Source organism: Astatotilapia calliptera, chromosome 15, assembly GCF_964374335.1.
Source record: "Astatotilapia calliptera chromosome 15, fAstCal68.1, whole genome shotgun sequence".
Classification (NCBI taxonomy): Eukaryota; Metazoa; Chordata; class Actinopteri; order Cichliformes; family Cichlidae; genus Astatotilapia; species Astatotilapia calliptera.
Window position 1 is genome coordinate 6450759 of NC_137436.1, and position 15548 is coordinate 6466306.

The window sequence follows — 15548 nt, forward strand, 5'->3', positions numbered from 1 at the left end:
GAGCTACACATTCCTTCTACAGCATGGCAACATTAACTTCGGTATCAAACATAATGAGATATTTCTTAATTAACTGATTTTTCAATGTCTTGGTGAACTAAACTTTCGTGCTACCTCGGTCACTCACGGCGCTGCTGTATTGTCCTCTGTGGTTGGAGAATTCATTTTACTGCTCTTGCATCACAGACCACATTCAAATCAACAATTTCCAGCACGACTCTTTATCCTGGCATCCAAACAGAGAGTAAACAGATTCACAACAGGCACGGAAACAATCCCGTACATCCAAACAACTTCATCATCCCCTTTTTAACTGTTGCTACATTTCTAATAATGTCGCACGTGAGCACAACGAGTACAATGTTCATTATATGAGACAGACTGATGAAGGGTCAGCTTGAGCTGCATAGGTGTTTCTCACTTACGTTGTGTGATTACACCTCTTCTCATGGTGTATTCCCGCTTGTGCTCATTTGACAGGTTCCTGCCTCTCCTGCTGGCTATTTTTCACCTGTTTGGGTGGGACAATTTACATAACTATAGCTATATATCATCACATAACTAGGCTTTTTAAGCTCCAGGCAGTTCCAGGTAACTAATGATTCAATTATTACTGAGAACACACATGTGGATGTGCAGGGCCTTTTGTTTTTAAATTTGTATTAATACATTTCAAAGAGGCTGCAAAAAGGTTAGCACGCCCTACACAGTTTTCATTTACACCCATTCTGTGTGCCGGATTTGATCGTGCTTGTAATGCAATTATGTACTTTGGCAGTTTCATTTGTATTGTGTACAGCCTGTGGGGGGAGGCACAAATAATTACTCTTGATTACCTGGGAGTTATTTTGAAACAAGTCTGATTTAATTTATATTCCACTGCTATACAAGTGCGCATCTAACAGACAAGATTAGCAATGCCCTCCCTGATCACATACATATACATTCACTGACTATTTATTAGGTACACCTGTTAAACTGTTTGGTAGTGCAAATATTTAGTCAGCCAATCCCACAGCAGCGACTCAATGCATTTAGGCACGTTGACATGGGGCAGACGAGCTGCTGAAGTTCAAACTGAGCATCACAGTGGGGATAACAGATGATTTAAATGGCTTTGATTGTGTCGGATGAGTTAGTCTGAGTATTTCATGATGAAAATTCCTCATTGATACCAGAGAGGTGAGGAGGGAAAGGTCAGGCTGCTTCAAATAACCAGTGGTTACAATCAAAGTATGCAGAAGAGCATCTTCTGAACACACAACATTTTGAACCTTGAAACAGATGGACAACAGCAGCAGAAGACCACACCGGGTGCCTCTCCTGTTCGATGAGTCTTGAAATCCGCAGCAACAATCAGATAGTTGGGTCAGAATTTGGCATAAACAACATTAAAGCGTGGATCCATCCTGAGTTGTATCACCGCTTCAGTGTGCTGCTGGTGGTGTATTAGTGTGCCTGAGTATTGTTGCTTTATGACCACAGTGTAACCAGTTTCTGATGCCTACTGTCACTAAGCTCATATTGTACTTTCACAGTGCTTCCACCTCAGTCCAGTAGAGGACCTTTGGGATGTGGTGGAATGGGAGCAGGCACTGTGTCATGCTACCATGTCAATATGGATCAAAATCTCTGAAGAATGTTTTCAGAACATTGTTGCATCTTTGCTATGAAGAAATGAGGCAGTTCTGAAGGCAATTCTAAGGGTTTACAACCTAATAAAGTGCCCAGCTCTAATAAAGTATCATTACCATAGTTTCGTAAAAAACGGGTAGTAACACTAAAGGCCATATTATAATAATACTACACTCTGATCAGGGTAATTCTGTCTGTGAACTGCAGCTAATTTTAGCTAGCCTACACATTTCACTAACAATATTTCCTGCTGTAATAACCACAAAACACTGGATTCCTAAATACTGCAGGCTACCTGCTTTGCTTGCGCAGTCATGCATATCCTTAATCACTGTCAAGCCAAATAAAGCTAATTTGAATTAGATGGAAGAACCTACAAGATAACGACGACAGCCGCGGTGTCAGCAGTATCTCACTTTTAACTCAAATCCACCGCTACTGCTACTTTTAATTAACTTTCAGCACGCGCGCTTGTGAGTATTTATACGAGGGTTTCCCCGCAGGAGTGCACGTGCGTCCACAAAGCGAGAGAACACGGCTCGCGTTCGGCTTTTCAGTTTTTAGCCCTGCAGTGAACCGAGAGAGAGAGAGAGAGAGTGAGGGAGAGGGAGAGAGAGAGAGGGGAGAGAGAGCGATACTCCGTGGTTGCTTCCGGCTTCAAGCACTCAGACAAACAGCGCTTTACTACGAGCAGCGAGCAACACATGACAACAGAAACCTCACCAGAAAGTGCTTATCCTGAGAGCAAAGCCGTGACGGGAATTCAACTGGACCGACTCTGAAATGCTTTAGTCTTCTTCACCAACAACCAGATGCTCACAGAAGAAAAGGACATTTAAAGTTTTTTTCTTCTGTTGAAGAGGGTTTTTTTTAATTTGTTTTTTTGGTGAAAAGGCGTTTGCGTCGAAGTTGGTTCATGGAAAAAAAGTCAAACCGCACGAGACAGGAGTAGAGACTGGTGCTGCCTTTGTGCGTTTGCTGTTGCGATTGTCACACTCAGAGACAGCGAAGACTCATCATCGAGATATTGCTGCTGGAGATGACCGTAATATCACAGACTGATTAAAGCGTCCCGCAGCAGCTTTGGAGAGGACAGGGCTGAGGTAAGATAACACCGGCATGACCTCCATCACAGCAGCACCGTGACTGGATGTAGCTTTATTACAGTTTAATACCAGCACCTCGGTACGGAGAGGTAGCATCCTCTTTGGTGGGCTGAGAGGCCAAGCCAACGTGGGGAAGCTTTCTTCTTTCTTTGCCCTTATTTTGTGTTTTATGCAGCGTCGTGCAGGCTAAAGTTGAGTTTTCAAACCTGGAGTTTTAGAACATTTTGTGGGAGCTGAATCCAGAAATGGACCCAATTATCAAAGCTGAATCATTGCAAATACCTTATCTAATCGCTTTGGACTAGCCTTCAATGACTGCAAGAGGTAACCATTCATGGAAAACTGAAATACAGCCACTGACTTTAAAAGTGGTTAAAGTCATTTTTTAAATAGACAAAATTCTAAAGTCTTTATATACACATTTCTGTGCCTTACATAGGCCACCCTTTAAATGTCATTAACTTTTGCTTCTAAAATAAATCTAGAGCAGACAGATTAAAAAATAAATAAATTCCCTTATATAAATAATTTTATCAATTTGTACGCAGATCCATAATTTGAGCGGCTATATAACCCAATAGCTTGTATAATAGTAGATATTACGAGATAAATAATAGCATTAGATTATACAGTTTATTTCATTACTGATTAATCTGTCTGCCTTCCCTTGAATATTTGCTTGGTGTAAATAAATGATTGTTTTGTCCCACCCAAGAGTCCAAAATCCCACATATTCCCTTATCTTTAATGTGTAACAGTAAAATAGCAAATCAGCATACTGGAGAAGCTGGTAGCAAAAGTTAAATTTTAAGAAATACCTCATTTTTAGAACAATTGCTGATCACTGGAGCTCAGTTTATTTATAATTTTTCTGACTCAAGCCCTTTGAAAATGAGATACTGAGCTCTGCGTGTTCCATCTGCTAGGAGTGTGTGATATGGACACTCTCATCTATCGTTATATGTGCAGTTTTATTTAGAAAACCCATCTATCTGTTGATGTATTGTAAAGAGAAGCTGCTTATGTACTGCTTAATCCTTTTAAACCAGTCACATAAACATTCAAAGTTACTATAAACTGTAGAAGTGTAACATTGCCCAGAATATCCTAATACCCAAAGAGAGGTTTTAAAAGGGTAAACACTGCAAAGCTCACAAAGAAACAGATGTCACTGTAATATATCATCTTTTTACCTTTGTTAAACCCATCCTGATAATATCTGCTTGTAAATTCCAAGGAGTGTTCATCGTCATCATCATCATGTTCCACACTTTTTTTTCCCTTCAGCTGCCTTTTTATTAGTGTATTGCATGTAGGTTTATTGCCCACTTGTGTAGGCAAGCGGACAGTTTGAATGCTCGCGCAGTCCCACTCAGTGTGTGTGTGTGAGATATTAGGCTGTGCTAAAGCACTGACAACACTCTGAAGTGGTTTAAGTGTGGTAATGCGAGTGTATTGACAACAGGGTTTGTTTAAAGAAATAAAGTATGTTGTAGTGTAGCTGTCAAATTCATTTCTCTTCTGTTGAATGTTGTCTTTCAGGAAATGCCCTGCCCCTTTTTTTAGGCCATTGTGGCACAATGGATGCATTTTGCTTTATATATGATCTGACTCATCTCATTTGAAGCACCTTGATCCACTTTATGAAGCGGTCAGTCAGTTGTTTAAGACTTTTTAATTTCTCTTTTAGTAACAGTCTAAATTTAAATGGTCCGAGTGGGGCAACAAACCCCACGAAGCTAAATATTCAAAACATTTTGAGTTGTCCTGAGATGGAGATAGATTTTTGGGTTTCAGCTACACATCTGCAAGTGTGAAAATAGTTTCTGGTGCCCAGTGCCTTTTCATTACTCACTCCGAGCTGTTTCATGGAAAGTAAATCCCCTACTTCTGCATGAGAGGTTCAGAAAAGACAACCAAAATAGCCTGTGAGGACCTCTCTTTCCCCCCTTTCTCTTCCTTCTTTTATCAATCCTGCACTGTCTCCATGTCTCCCTCTCAGACTTCCCTCATCCCCTGTGGGCCTTTGTGTTGCTTCCACTAAGACTAAAGCACAGACAAGTGATTAAACAGTGTGAAAAAGTAGGAGTGGTGGTTTTTGTGAAGTACTCGAGAGGCGAGACATTCAGATTGTTTTCTGCCTCTATCTAACTGCGTCACAACCCAACGAGGAAATCCCATCTTTACCCCCTGGTTCATAAACTGCTGTCTAACTTACCAGGAATCAAAACTCATGCCAAGGCAGTTTTTGGCAAGGTGGCGAGAACAAGAATACTGTTATGCTTGGGAGAAGCCAACTTGACTGAAAAGATTTGAAAAGCTCTAGATTGTTAGAGATACAGGCTTCAGCTGGGTGTTCTTACCTGCAAACTAGTTGTTTGGTGTGAAAAATATACAGTGTGTTTCTGTCTCTTTTAAGCTATGTTACCTGGGCTGACCACATTCCATTTCACTGTTGCTAAAATATCTTGCTCAGCTGCAGAAGGAAAAACACTTAATATCTACACTCATTTATCAGTCTCGCTTGAAGCTGAGCATTTGAAATTTAAAGTATGATGTTGAATAAAATTGAAACAAAGTAGGAGCCACTGAGAAATTAGACGTGTTTGAAAGCGCTGCGCAGTTGACCACTCCAAATCAAACACTTCTGTTGCACAGTATTTGCATGGCTTTTTTTCCACTGCGGGACATGGAACTACAAGCTGTTATGCAGCTTAACTGCATGCATTGAGGTGTATGTGACTGAAACAATAGATTATATAATAGAAAGCCTATTCTGTTCTTGAGTTCAAGGTTAACTGTGAGTTAATATATGCTAAGTCAGTATACTTAGTTGGCTTTGTAAGATGATTTTTACATTAGAAATAAAATAAAGAATTTGTATACGAATCTAACATTTATTTTTTATGCAAAAAATAAATCAAAATAAACCAGAAGATACACAGTTTCTGCAATATTGTAATGTTTTTATTATTTTTTGAATTTGGCCAATCAGAGTGCAGGACCAAAAACCAATACCACTGCAAAAAGAGAAGTACTAATCGGTGACAGCACATTTCTGTGTGTCACATCATGATAATGGGATTTAAATAGGCTGAGAAGAATCAGCAGTAGAATATTGATTTATTTACAATAACATGTTTCTAACAGTTAGTTTAAAATAATATGATTCTTTATAAATCATTTTAAAAAGAAGAGGAACTGAACTCTGGAACACCTTTAATTAATTACTGTCAGGTAATAAGGGGACTATGCACAAGTGTTTTGGATTGTAACACTGACACCATCATTTTAACTATAATTTCTCACTCTCCCACGTTGGCTGGTTTATATGTCTCCTCAGTTCAGCAATTTTTCTGCAGGCCTCTCCCCTGAAGGAATGTCATGTCATGTTTAGACTGCAGCTCATTTCTCAAATAAGTGTAAGTGCTGCAGCACCGAGAAGAGCAAAACAATAGTGAGAGATTGATTGGGAGGAATTTTGGCAGTTGTGGCACCGGTCCTTTTATAACAAAGTTGTATACGGTAGCACGAAAACCTGGTGTAAAAAAGATCAGTGCCCTGATGGATGAGCTGTGAACTCTGGAATAAATTGGCTTTTCAAATTTTGAAATGAGCACCATAAAAATCTCTGCATTTTTGTAACATTGACAGCCAAAACTGCAAATTTTATCCAGTGACTGAAATGTTTTATCTTGCAGCATTTATCCTTCATTTATCTGCTTCACTTTCTCTCTGTTTTATGCTTTTTGTCCATCACACAGTTACTAATGGAAAATCGGAGGCCCAGTGTTTGAAAGGGACTTTTATGTACAAAGGATTATGTTAAAGACTGTTTGTTATTTTGATATTTAGTCATAACAGGGCTTTGACATACTAAAACAAACTTCTCTTGACTTTTTTTTAGCGCTGGGTACAGATTTTTCTGTGATTATATGCAGAGGAACCACTGAAAGCTGATCTCCAGACCTCCCTGTAGCTACAGGGGAGCTTGTCAGATGTGTACCCAGCACTCAAAGCCCCTGGCTTGGCCGCGGGGATGGCAGCCTCTGCCCTGAACCTAAACGGAGTCATGAACAGGTATGGGATTTCTCAAAAGTCTCATTTGCTTTTAACAGTTGAGAGAATACACAGATTTCCCAGAACGTTTTTGCATGGGAATTGTATACTTTAAACATATTTAGCTGCTGATGTAGCCGTTAAACCAGACCAACAGGATTTCTTTTTTTGTTTGTACTCCATTAGAGAGCAATTAATAACTTTAAGGGACACATACTTAATGGGCATGCTGTCAGTGAATGTCCTCTTTATTTCAAGTCTAGGTTTCACTGATGTGTCCTATTTAGTCACTAATATAATTACAACCTATTGAAGCACATTAACCTAAAAATAAACTCTCTCTTATCGTCTCTCCACATCACATCTCCACAGTGGTAATCAGTTTCACACCCAGCCAGGCTCCTCTAGTGCCAGCTCTCGAGCCCGAATCACACCAGCTGCCCGACCTGTGCTGCCAGTTCCAGATCGGAGCACCTACTGCCAGTTACTGGGAGGAGGTCTCTACAGCCCAACGAGTCCACAGGTAGCCTGTTCATCACATCCACCAAAATCTGAAGAGACTGTTCATGTATTTTCCAGCTTTTTCTAGTAGATTATTGTCTAGACAAAAGCACTAGAGCAACAGTAAAACACCTTGAAAGCTTATGCCAGTAAGATAGATAATAGTGGTATGCAACTGAGATTAATTTAATTAGCTCACTGAAACTACACTAGGTTTTACCTTGATGCTACAATTTCCACTTGTTGTAGTTCAGTATGGGAATGCGAAATAGAAACTGCTTAGATTATTTATATTTTATATATTGTACAGCTCATATTGTTTTACATTTCCTGTTAGTAAATCCCATGTTGTTTTATTTTGTATTTTTTCCTTTTAGACAAGCCCTCGTGGCTTGGGTCAAACCTTTATCTTCCCTTCTTCACCCTTGCGCTCGCCTAGCCCCACACCTCGCGCTCGCTCCCCCTCGCCGCGAAGCCCGGAGCTCCTAGGAGTCAATGTGGGCCAGCGAGTCCGACGCCTGAGCTCGCCTGGCGGTGAAGATAGAGGGGACGAAGACGGCCACGAGGAGAGGGGACGAGAGACGGGAGGAGGAGAGAAGCGAGAAGAGAGGAGACGCCAAGCGCAGCTGCTGCAGATTCACAGAGAGCTGCAGAACGTTGAGGTGATCAGACCTGTGCTTTTCAATTATGTCCATCCTCATTCTCAGCATGTTTTATCAGCTTTTTAGAAATACTTGCTACATCTACCACCATTTCTGTCTGCATCCAAAAAATGCAGTTATGCAACAAAGCAATTAAATAAAAAATAGAAGGATTTCCTGGTTTAATTTGATTTGCTGGGGCAGTCACGTCAATGTCACCATAGCTACTCTTACACAGCTGTAGGTGATGAGGGTGAAAAGTAAAAGGTAGGCCACATGCATTTTCAGCTGTTTCTTTCTTGTGTTTTTATGTATATAGAAAAGCTGTCTGCATGTCATTCAATAAAACAGTTACAGGATTTTTCATCAGGTCTTCCTGAAAACAGAAGTTGCAAAACTTAGTGGGATTTACTAAAACAAATACAGCTTTTATGTAATATAATCCACTTCCATTTAAGACTTTTAATGGTTTTCATCATGCATAAACTATTAAAGAAAATAGGCACTCTATAATATGTTGAAGCTTGTGAGTTTACGCAACTTGGCTTCTTTAGAGGTTGCTGTGCACTGATTAAACAAAAGAGGGACCAGAATTAGATTTCTTTCAGTTTGATTTCAATACAAATTTAACAAAAGTACTTTTGTTGGTTTAAATTCATCCTGACATTTATGCTCCCTCACCCTCTTTCTCCTTATTCTTACTGAGGGGAATGCCAACATACTTTAGAACTGACTGTGAAACTGCAGACAGTCACACACTGAAGTTGTAGCGTGCCAGTGGCCCATTTTTCAAGTACTCTGTTTAATGCCAGGCGATGGAAAATTTGAGCGCCGTGGGCCATTCCTGCTGTGTTTTCTTAATATTGGTGTTTTTTGTTATGATATTTTTTCAATTACTTCTTCTCTGTTTATTTTTCTGACATTTTCCAAAGCTCTGCTACACCTGTGAAATCCTAAACTATTTAAACCAAATATTGAAAACACAAATATGCATCAAAGCATAATTCTCTGCAGTAAGACCAAGACAATCAAACCGTAGTTTCAATGTTCTCTCTGTGCAGGTGAGGGGAAAAGTTGGCATTTTTGAGGCCCACATTTCCGGGATCCGTGCCCAGGTACTTAATAGTGAGCTCCAGCGCAGCCCTCGGTCTCCCAGACGAGTGACTCAACAAACTCCTTCTGATCCTGGCAAAGGAAACACAGCTCTGGATCACCTAATGACTCACCCACAAGAAATTAAAGCCCCCTCTGTTGTCCAAAATGGGAGAGAAAGGGATGAAGAAACAAAGGAAGGAGAAAGAAGCGAAGAAGGAAAGAGTGATGGTGAGAGGGACAGCAGCAGCACTAAATCAAATACAGACAACAAGACACTGATTAAACAAAATGACTGCCTTTCAGAAACATTAAAGCAAACTCCCTGTTTAGATGGACTGTTTGATAAAGGTTTTCTTGAGACATTTGATAAAGATCGAATGACAGACACAGAGAAAAAAGAGGGAGAAGTACTGAGGGACATGGAAACAGAGAGCAAGCAACTGTTCGGAGATGAAAGAGATCTGATGGATCAGAAAGAGGACCTGTTGTGTACTAAAATGCTGCTCCAGCCAGAAGGACACACGTTGGAGGTTAATCCTGAAATGTCCCAGGCACAAAGCAGCGAGAGCACCCCTTGTTTGCTCGACATGACCGAGCACACCTCAAACCACTCTTCCATCCCTGCCGTCATAGTAACTGACCACGGTTTGGAAAACCAGCCTCAAACTTCTGAAGGCTCCTGCTCAGACCAGGGGCGAAGCTGCTCGCCTAGCCCCAGTTCTAGCCCCGTGCCAAACTCCACTCGTTCTCTCAGGAAGCTGTCATCGTCCTCTGCCTCCTCAGCCGGTTTCTCCTCTTCGTGGGAGGAGTCGGAGGAGGATATTTCCAGTGATACGGAGAAAGGAGAACAGCTTCTCAACCCTGCATTCCTCAGTTCTCAGCAGAAAGCAGTAAGTGGATTCAAAATCTGAGATTTGAGCTTGTTTGTCACTGTATCTACAGCCTGCTGGCTATTCAGTGGACCTGATTTAATTGGAAACTTCTAATAAGATTGTCGCATGAAATGCACACAGGAAATGTCAGGGATGGGTTCTTCTTGAAAGCTAGGGAACAGATAATAATGTTCTTCCTCTCAAAGAACCAACATACTTACAGCCATATCACAATTAATACAAGTGGCGCCATCATTTTAATGACTTTCCAACCATTCAGAGGCTCTCTGGTTTTGGTCATTTGAAGCATGCTTCAAAGAGCTTGAGTTTCCTAGCTAATGCATCATAATGGAACAAACATCTTGAGCGCTACAATTGAAGTGTGATCTGTGAACTGAAGGTCTGACCACAGAGATTGTCCATTCATGTAGCACTGCATACAGAAGCTGTATGCACAAAAGGAAACCAAAAGACTTGCCTGGCATGTTGTAAGATGGTGTTGTAAGTTTTATGGAAGTTGTGTTGTTGACCTCACAGTGGAGTATGATCTTAACTAGCTCATAACCACAGCATTCTTTCATGTCAGGGTCTCACAACCATTCCCGTTGGATGAGCTAAGCTGGAAAGTTTGCACTTTTCTCAACAACTATATATAGCTGTATCAGTAAGTGACGATGACAAAAAATGCTAAACTTACTGATGAGGAGGAAAGGATACTGTAGGATGTAGGATTATGAACTGTTGACTGACAAACTGGTGGTGTAGTTGTAGCATGCCAAACTTTGTTGAGAAAATGTAGGAAAAATGTAGTATCCCCCCGCCCTCGGTTTCTTACTTTTGTTGAGAGTAAATGGTTTGCAATGGCGCTAACTCTGCACACCTTTCTTTTAACAGATTGTCTTTGAACTTTTGAGCTTTTGAAATTAAGCTGCTGTTAAGCGTCATGTGTGGTCAGCTTCACTCCCATCAGACTTACAGATGTTTGGGGTTGGCGCCGCTTTGGCTTTAGGCTAATTAAAACTTGTTCAGCAACAATTATTGTGGTCAGAGTCGACAATTTCTGATTAGCTCCATTGTTGCTTTCTTCTCTTCACCCTGTTTCTGCTTGCCCCCTCACACACACACGAAACACACACACTGTAATAGACGAGAAACTATGAAAGAAACTGGCACAGTCATTAAGGATTGCAGAATGAGAACAAAGACTCGTAGTTTGCTGACAAGTTCAAACTAATTAGGTAAATAACTATAAATAAAAGAAATAACTATTTTGTCCCTTTTTGGCTTCTTGCAGGGGAGCAGAGATTTTTTTAAATCACGTTAAGCACTGAATTTTAAGTTGTGTGAATAATATGAACATTTCATTAAAAAATTTTGAAAATAATGGAAAAGCTAAAGTTTTGTAACATTTTTGATAAATGACTGTCACTAATAAAATAATGAGACTGTATCAACAAAGATAATCTCAAAATATTTTTAAGCCATGCCAGGAGTAGCACTGTGGTAATGCTGGGTGTATCTATTGGTCTGCTTTTTTTGTTGTTTTTGTTGTTTTGTTTTGGGGTTTGTTTGTTTTTTCAGATCAAGCATCAAGCTGGTTGTTGTGAAATTTTTTCAGATTTGAGACTTTAGTAAAATAAATACAGTCCTTTGTATGAATGGAAACACTGTAAGCATACTACTTTTTTAATATTAGCATGTGAGCATCTCCTCCACCATGTAGTTTCCTTTTCCTTCTTTTTTAATGGAAGTCCAACAGGTTACGAAACACTAAACCTGCTGATGTGATGTTGTAGCTTATCTTTTCCTGGAAGGAGTTTGTTTCTGCGAGACTCTCTAATGGCAACTGTCCTGAAAAATGATGCTTATCAGTGTGCTTTTTCCCCAAATCTTTTTACAAGCCTGTAGTAAACAATCACTGCGTACACCGATCATAATCGGCTCCCACCGAATGATGCAATCACTACATTCACAATACAGTAACAGAAAAAATGGCACATTGGATCAGCGTTAGTCATCAAAAGAAGAAAACATCATCATTGCTGACTGTGCATTTGGCTTCGCCCAAAGGCAACTTTATAACTTGGGTGTTGCAGTGCAATTAAAATATGCCTATATGAAAGCAAAGGGGCCCGTGAGTGCGACCTTAAACCAGAAGCCTCTCATTGTATGGCTCATTATTCACGATAACAAAGCTACCTCTGTGCCCCAACCTGTGTCTGTGTGTGTGTGTGTGTGTGTGGGGGGGGGGGGGGGGGGGATCAAAATGAGGGAAAGCTGGAGAAGTTGCTAGTCACACACACTTAGGCTTTTCCTGCACTTGGATGCAGTTCAGAGAGGAGGCTGAGGCCTGATTGGGTATGTAGTGTGTGTAGGTGGGTGGGCGGATGTGTTTTTATTTGTAGCCAGCAAAGGTTCACAAGGCCATCTCACTTCTGCTTTGAAACACGACTTAACGAAGGATTGTATAACTGCTTTTAATGTTTCTTACACAGTGTGCCAGTCCCAGAGCTGGCTCTTGTTTAGCACTTAATAAGTGCTAAAAAATCGGTTTCTGGCTTTCAGAAAGAAGTGCTTATATTAAAAACAGCAACAGAAAAACTACTGAAATATTCAGTGTATAGCCATATTACCGCATGAAATCAATGAGATGGTAGATTGACCAAAGATTTTTCACTTGCAAATGCGTTCTTTTTTTCTTGCATATTTAACGAATGACCCCACCCGAAACCAATATCCTAGCTCTCACCAGCCGACTCGCATTACAAACGATTTGTTTAAGTGATCTTGGCTTGTGGATTTGAATATTGTTTGTATTGCTCTTTGCATATTTCCGGTCATTGTTTTTGGTTTTATCCAGGCAGAGAAAGCGACAGAAGCTCTTCATGGCGCAGATATGTCAAACGTGTGGGTTATTCATGTTTTTGTCACAGTTCCTGATCCGTACAGTTTTAAGGAAACCTGGTGAGTCTGTGCAAGAGGCAAACGTGCAGAAACACATAAAGCATGCTCGCTTGTGTGGGAGGTATGTAGGAGAGAGGAGAGGGAGAGAGAGAAGAGGAGTGATACTGTGAGAATAAGAAAGAACGAAAAACAAAGTGAGCTCGACAGTAAAACTGGCAGAGAGACAGAGCAGAAAAAAAGGGCACGACAGGAAAAGTTGTACAAAGTGTACTGCATATTAGCCATGTTGTTTTCAGCTGGCTTTACAGGGAAAATCGTTTTTAGCCTTCTTCTAATGGCAGCTTGGCGCAGGGATACACATTGTGTGGCATTTTCCAAAGGAAACGACACTGCACGGATATTGTTTGGGGATATTATTAATAAAGGATTTGAAACCCTAATAGGAAATTCATAGATTCAGAGTTAAATGTAGCACCAGCACTGCTAGATCTACAAAAAGAGATTTTTTTAAATGATAAAATTTCATGCATGCTTTTTAAAAATGAAAGTTTGTGTGTGACACAAATGTGCTCCCCTTGAATAGATTAACCCCAGATAAAGTTTATGCTCTGTATTCAAATGTAGCTGCATTTGTATTCTTCACCACTGAATTCACCTTTGTTTTCATTAATACGTGCTTCTGCTGTTAGCTTTTGGATTATATGAAGTCAGTTCACGCTTAACTGGTAGGGGTTGGAATCTGAACAGAGCCATATATAGACACTGTTTGGCTGATCTTTTCACTGGTGGGCATCTTTCCAAGGTTAGAAGACACACACTGCAGGCGCTGCCAGCGTTGCCATAGCTTTACTTAACTTCTCACAAAAGGACACCTGCCATAGATTGGCATCAGCACCTTTTTTCTTTCTGTAAGATTTCAGTTGAGCTCTGTGGAATAAAAAATTAAGCCACCAGTGACTTACTTCGGGTGACAGTCAGTCGTTTGCTTCTCTTTAAAAATCCACATGAGAGTAGTTTAAACCTAAACAGATCTTGATAGACTTGCATGTAAGTGAAAACTAACTAGTTTGGTTAAATAGTGTTAAACTGAAATTGTGTGCATCAGTAAGAATCATGGCATCGATTTAGACGCCAGTTCAAATGATCCTAATGATCGATTTAATGAAAATATGAACTTGATATTACAACAGCTACAGAAAAGTAAAACCCTGCTATTTTGGTCAGGGTAAAAGTTAAATATTTCCATTGTTTATTAATCATTAAACATTTTGAATGTTCCTGCGCCTAAAAGTTAAGATTTTCGGCCATCTTTGATATCACAACAAAAATTTAAAAAATACTGTTTGGCTGTTTGGAGTGTAATTTCACTCTTTTGTTTTTCTTTTCTTACATGGAAAGCAGCTTCATTGTTAGTGGCAGGCCTAAAAACTTTTACCAGTCCACAGCTTTAAATTGCCGGTTATTCTAAGAGTAAGATGGCAGATAAACTATGCAGCATGTTGCCGTGTTTACTGTTACTGTGAAGTTTTAAAGTTTGGGCGTCTTTTGTTTTTCACAGCTCTATTTAAATTTGCAAAATTACCTTTGACACACACAAATGTTTTCATTTTTTTTCTCCCCATTTTTTAATAAAATAGGAGCTTGAGTTTTGTTAAAGCTGTAGAGAACACTCCAGCCTCAGCTTCTGTAAAGCCTGATGTAAGACACTAAAGTTAAGTGGAGCAGAAGCTACAGCGGAACGGAAGTGGGGCAGGACTTATGAAAGTCACACTTTAAATGATGCAGACAGTGTGTTGTCACTCATGGTGCGTATTTACTCTCTGTAAAGCTCTGACTGCATCATGTTTTTTACCACAGTCCTCATTTGCTGAAAAGGTGTAGCAATTAAACAGATCAATATGCAAACAAACATGTCTTTTTGAATGAAGACTACACCCATGCTGCTGTATCTGTAAACTGTTAAACACACACACAGATACAGCTACACACACACATGTACATGCACTGATGCTTTAATCGACACACCCTCTGTACACACTACACACTGCAAATTCTTCTGGCTGATACTAGCTGTACATACTTTTCATGCAACACTGTGCACTCTTTTTTTCTTCTTCACAAGCCTACCTTAAACTAACTTTTACTTGATGCTTTAAAGTGCTGTCACACTCTGACCCAAACATAAATTTTTCCCATGCCTGGTTAATCCAACCTTGAATCGAAACTCACTCCCAATACCAAAAAACAAAAACCCTAAACTTTTGTTTTTATGTGTTGGAATGCACTGAAAGAAAATTCATTTCTGTGTCCACAACTGTAACTCAATTTGATTGGCACGCACACACACACACACACACACACACACACACACACACACACACACACACACACACAGTGTTTGTACTGCAGTGGAAAATCTTCACTACCACGGCGGTAAGTTTCCTAGCAACCCTGTGACGTCAAACCGAGTTTCCCTCTCACAGCTGTACAGTGTGTGTGTTTGGCAGAGACTGTAAGTTTGGTGTGTGCTGCAGAATGCCTGCCTGGTTAAGTCTGAGAGGGGAAACACCGGTCAATTCTTTATTTGGAGCTTTTTGTGAGAGTGAAGGAGCATGCATGTGCAGACTTGATTTGCTCTAGGCAGTGGAGGAGAGGTCAGACTCCTCTTACCGATGCTGACATTTGGGCTCAGAGCGTTATCGTCAGCTTTGGATACCAGCACACTGGGGAACCCC

At 40.3% G+C, this 15548-nt stretch overlaps 1 protein-coding gene across 1 annotated transcript in view; it reads left to right on the forward strand.

The window, feature by feature from the left end:
• The first annotated feature begins 2223 nt into the window (after nt 1-2223).
• The window catches only part of itpkb (inositol-trisphosphate 3-kinase B), a 30009-nt gene continuing 16684 nt past the window's right edge, over nt 2224-15548 (forward strand). Inside the window, exons 1-5 of the mRNA XM_026194834.2 lie at nt 2224-2738; nt 6649-6821; nt 7173-7323; nt 7679-7963; nt 9004-9927. Of these exons, the coding sequence (XP_026050619.1) occupies nt 6781-6821; nt 7173-7323; nt 7679-7963; nt 9004-9927 (1401 nt within the window). The 5' untranslated portion in view covers nt 2224-2738; nt 6649-6780. The remainder of the gene's footprint in view (nt 2739-6648; nt 6822-7172; nt 7324-7678; nt 7964-9003; nt 9928-15548) is intronic.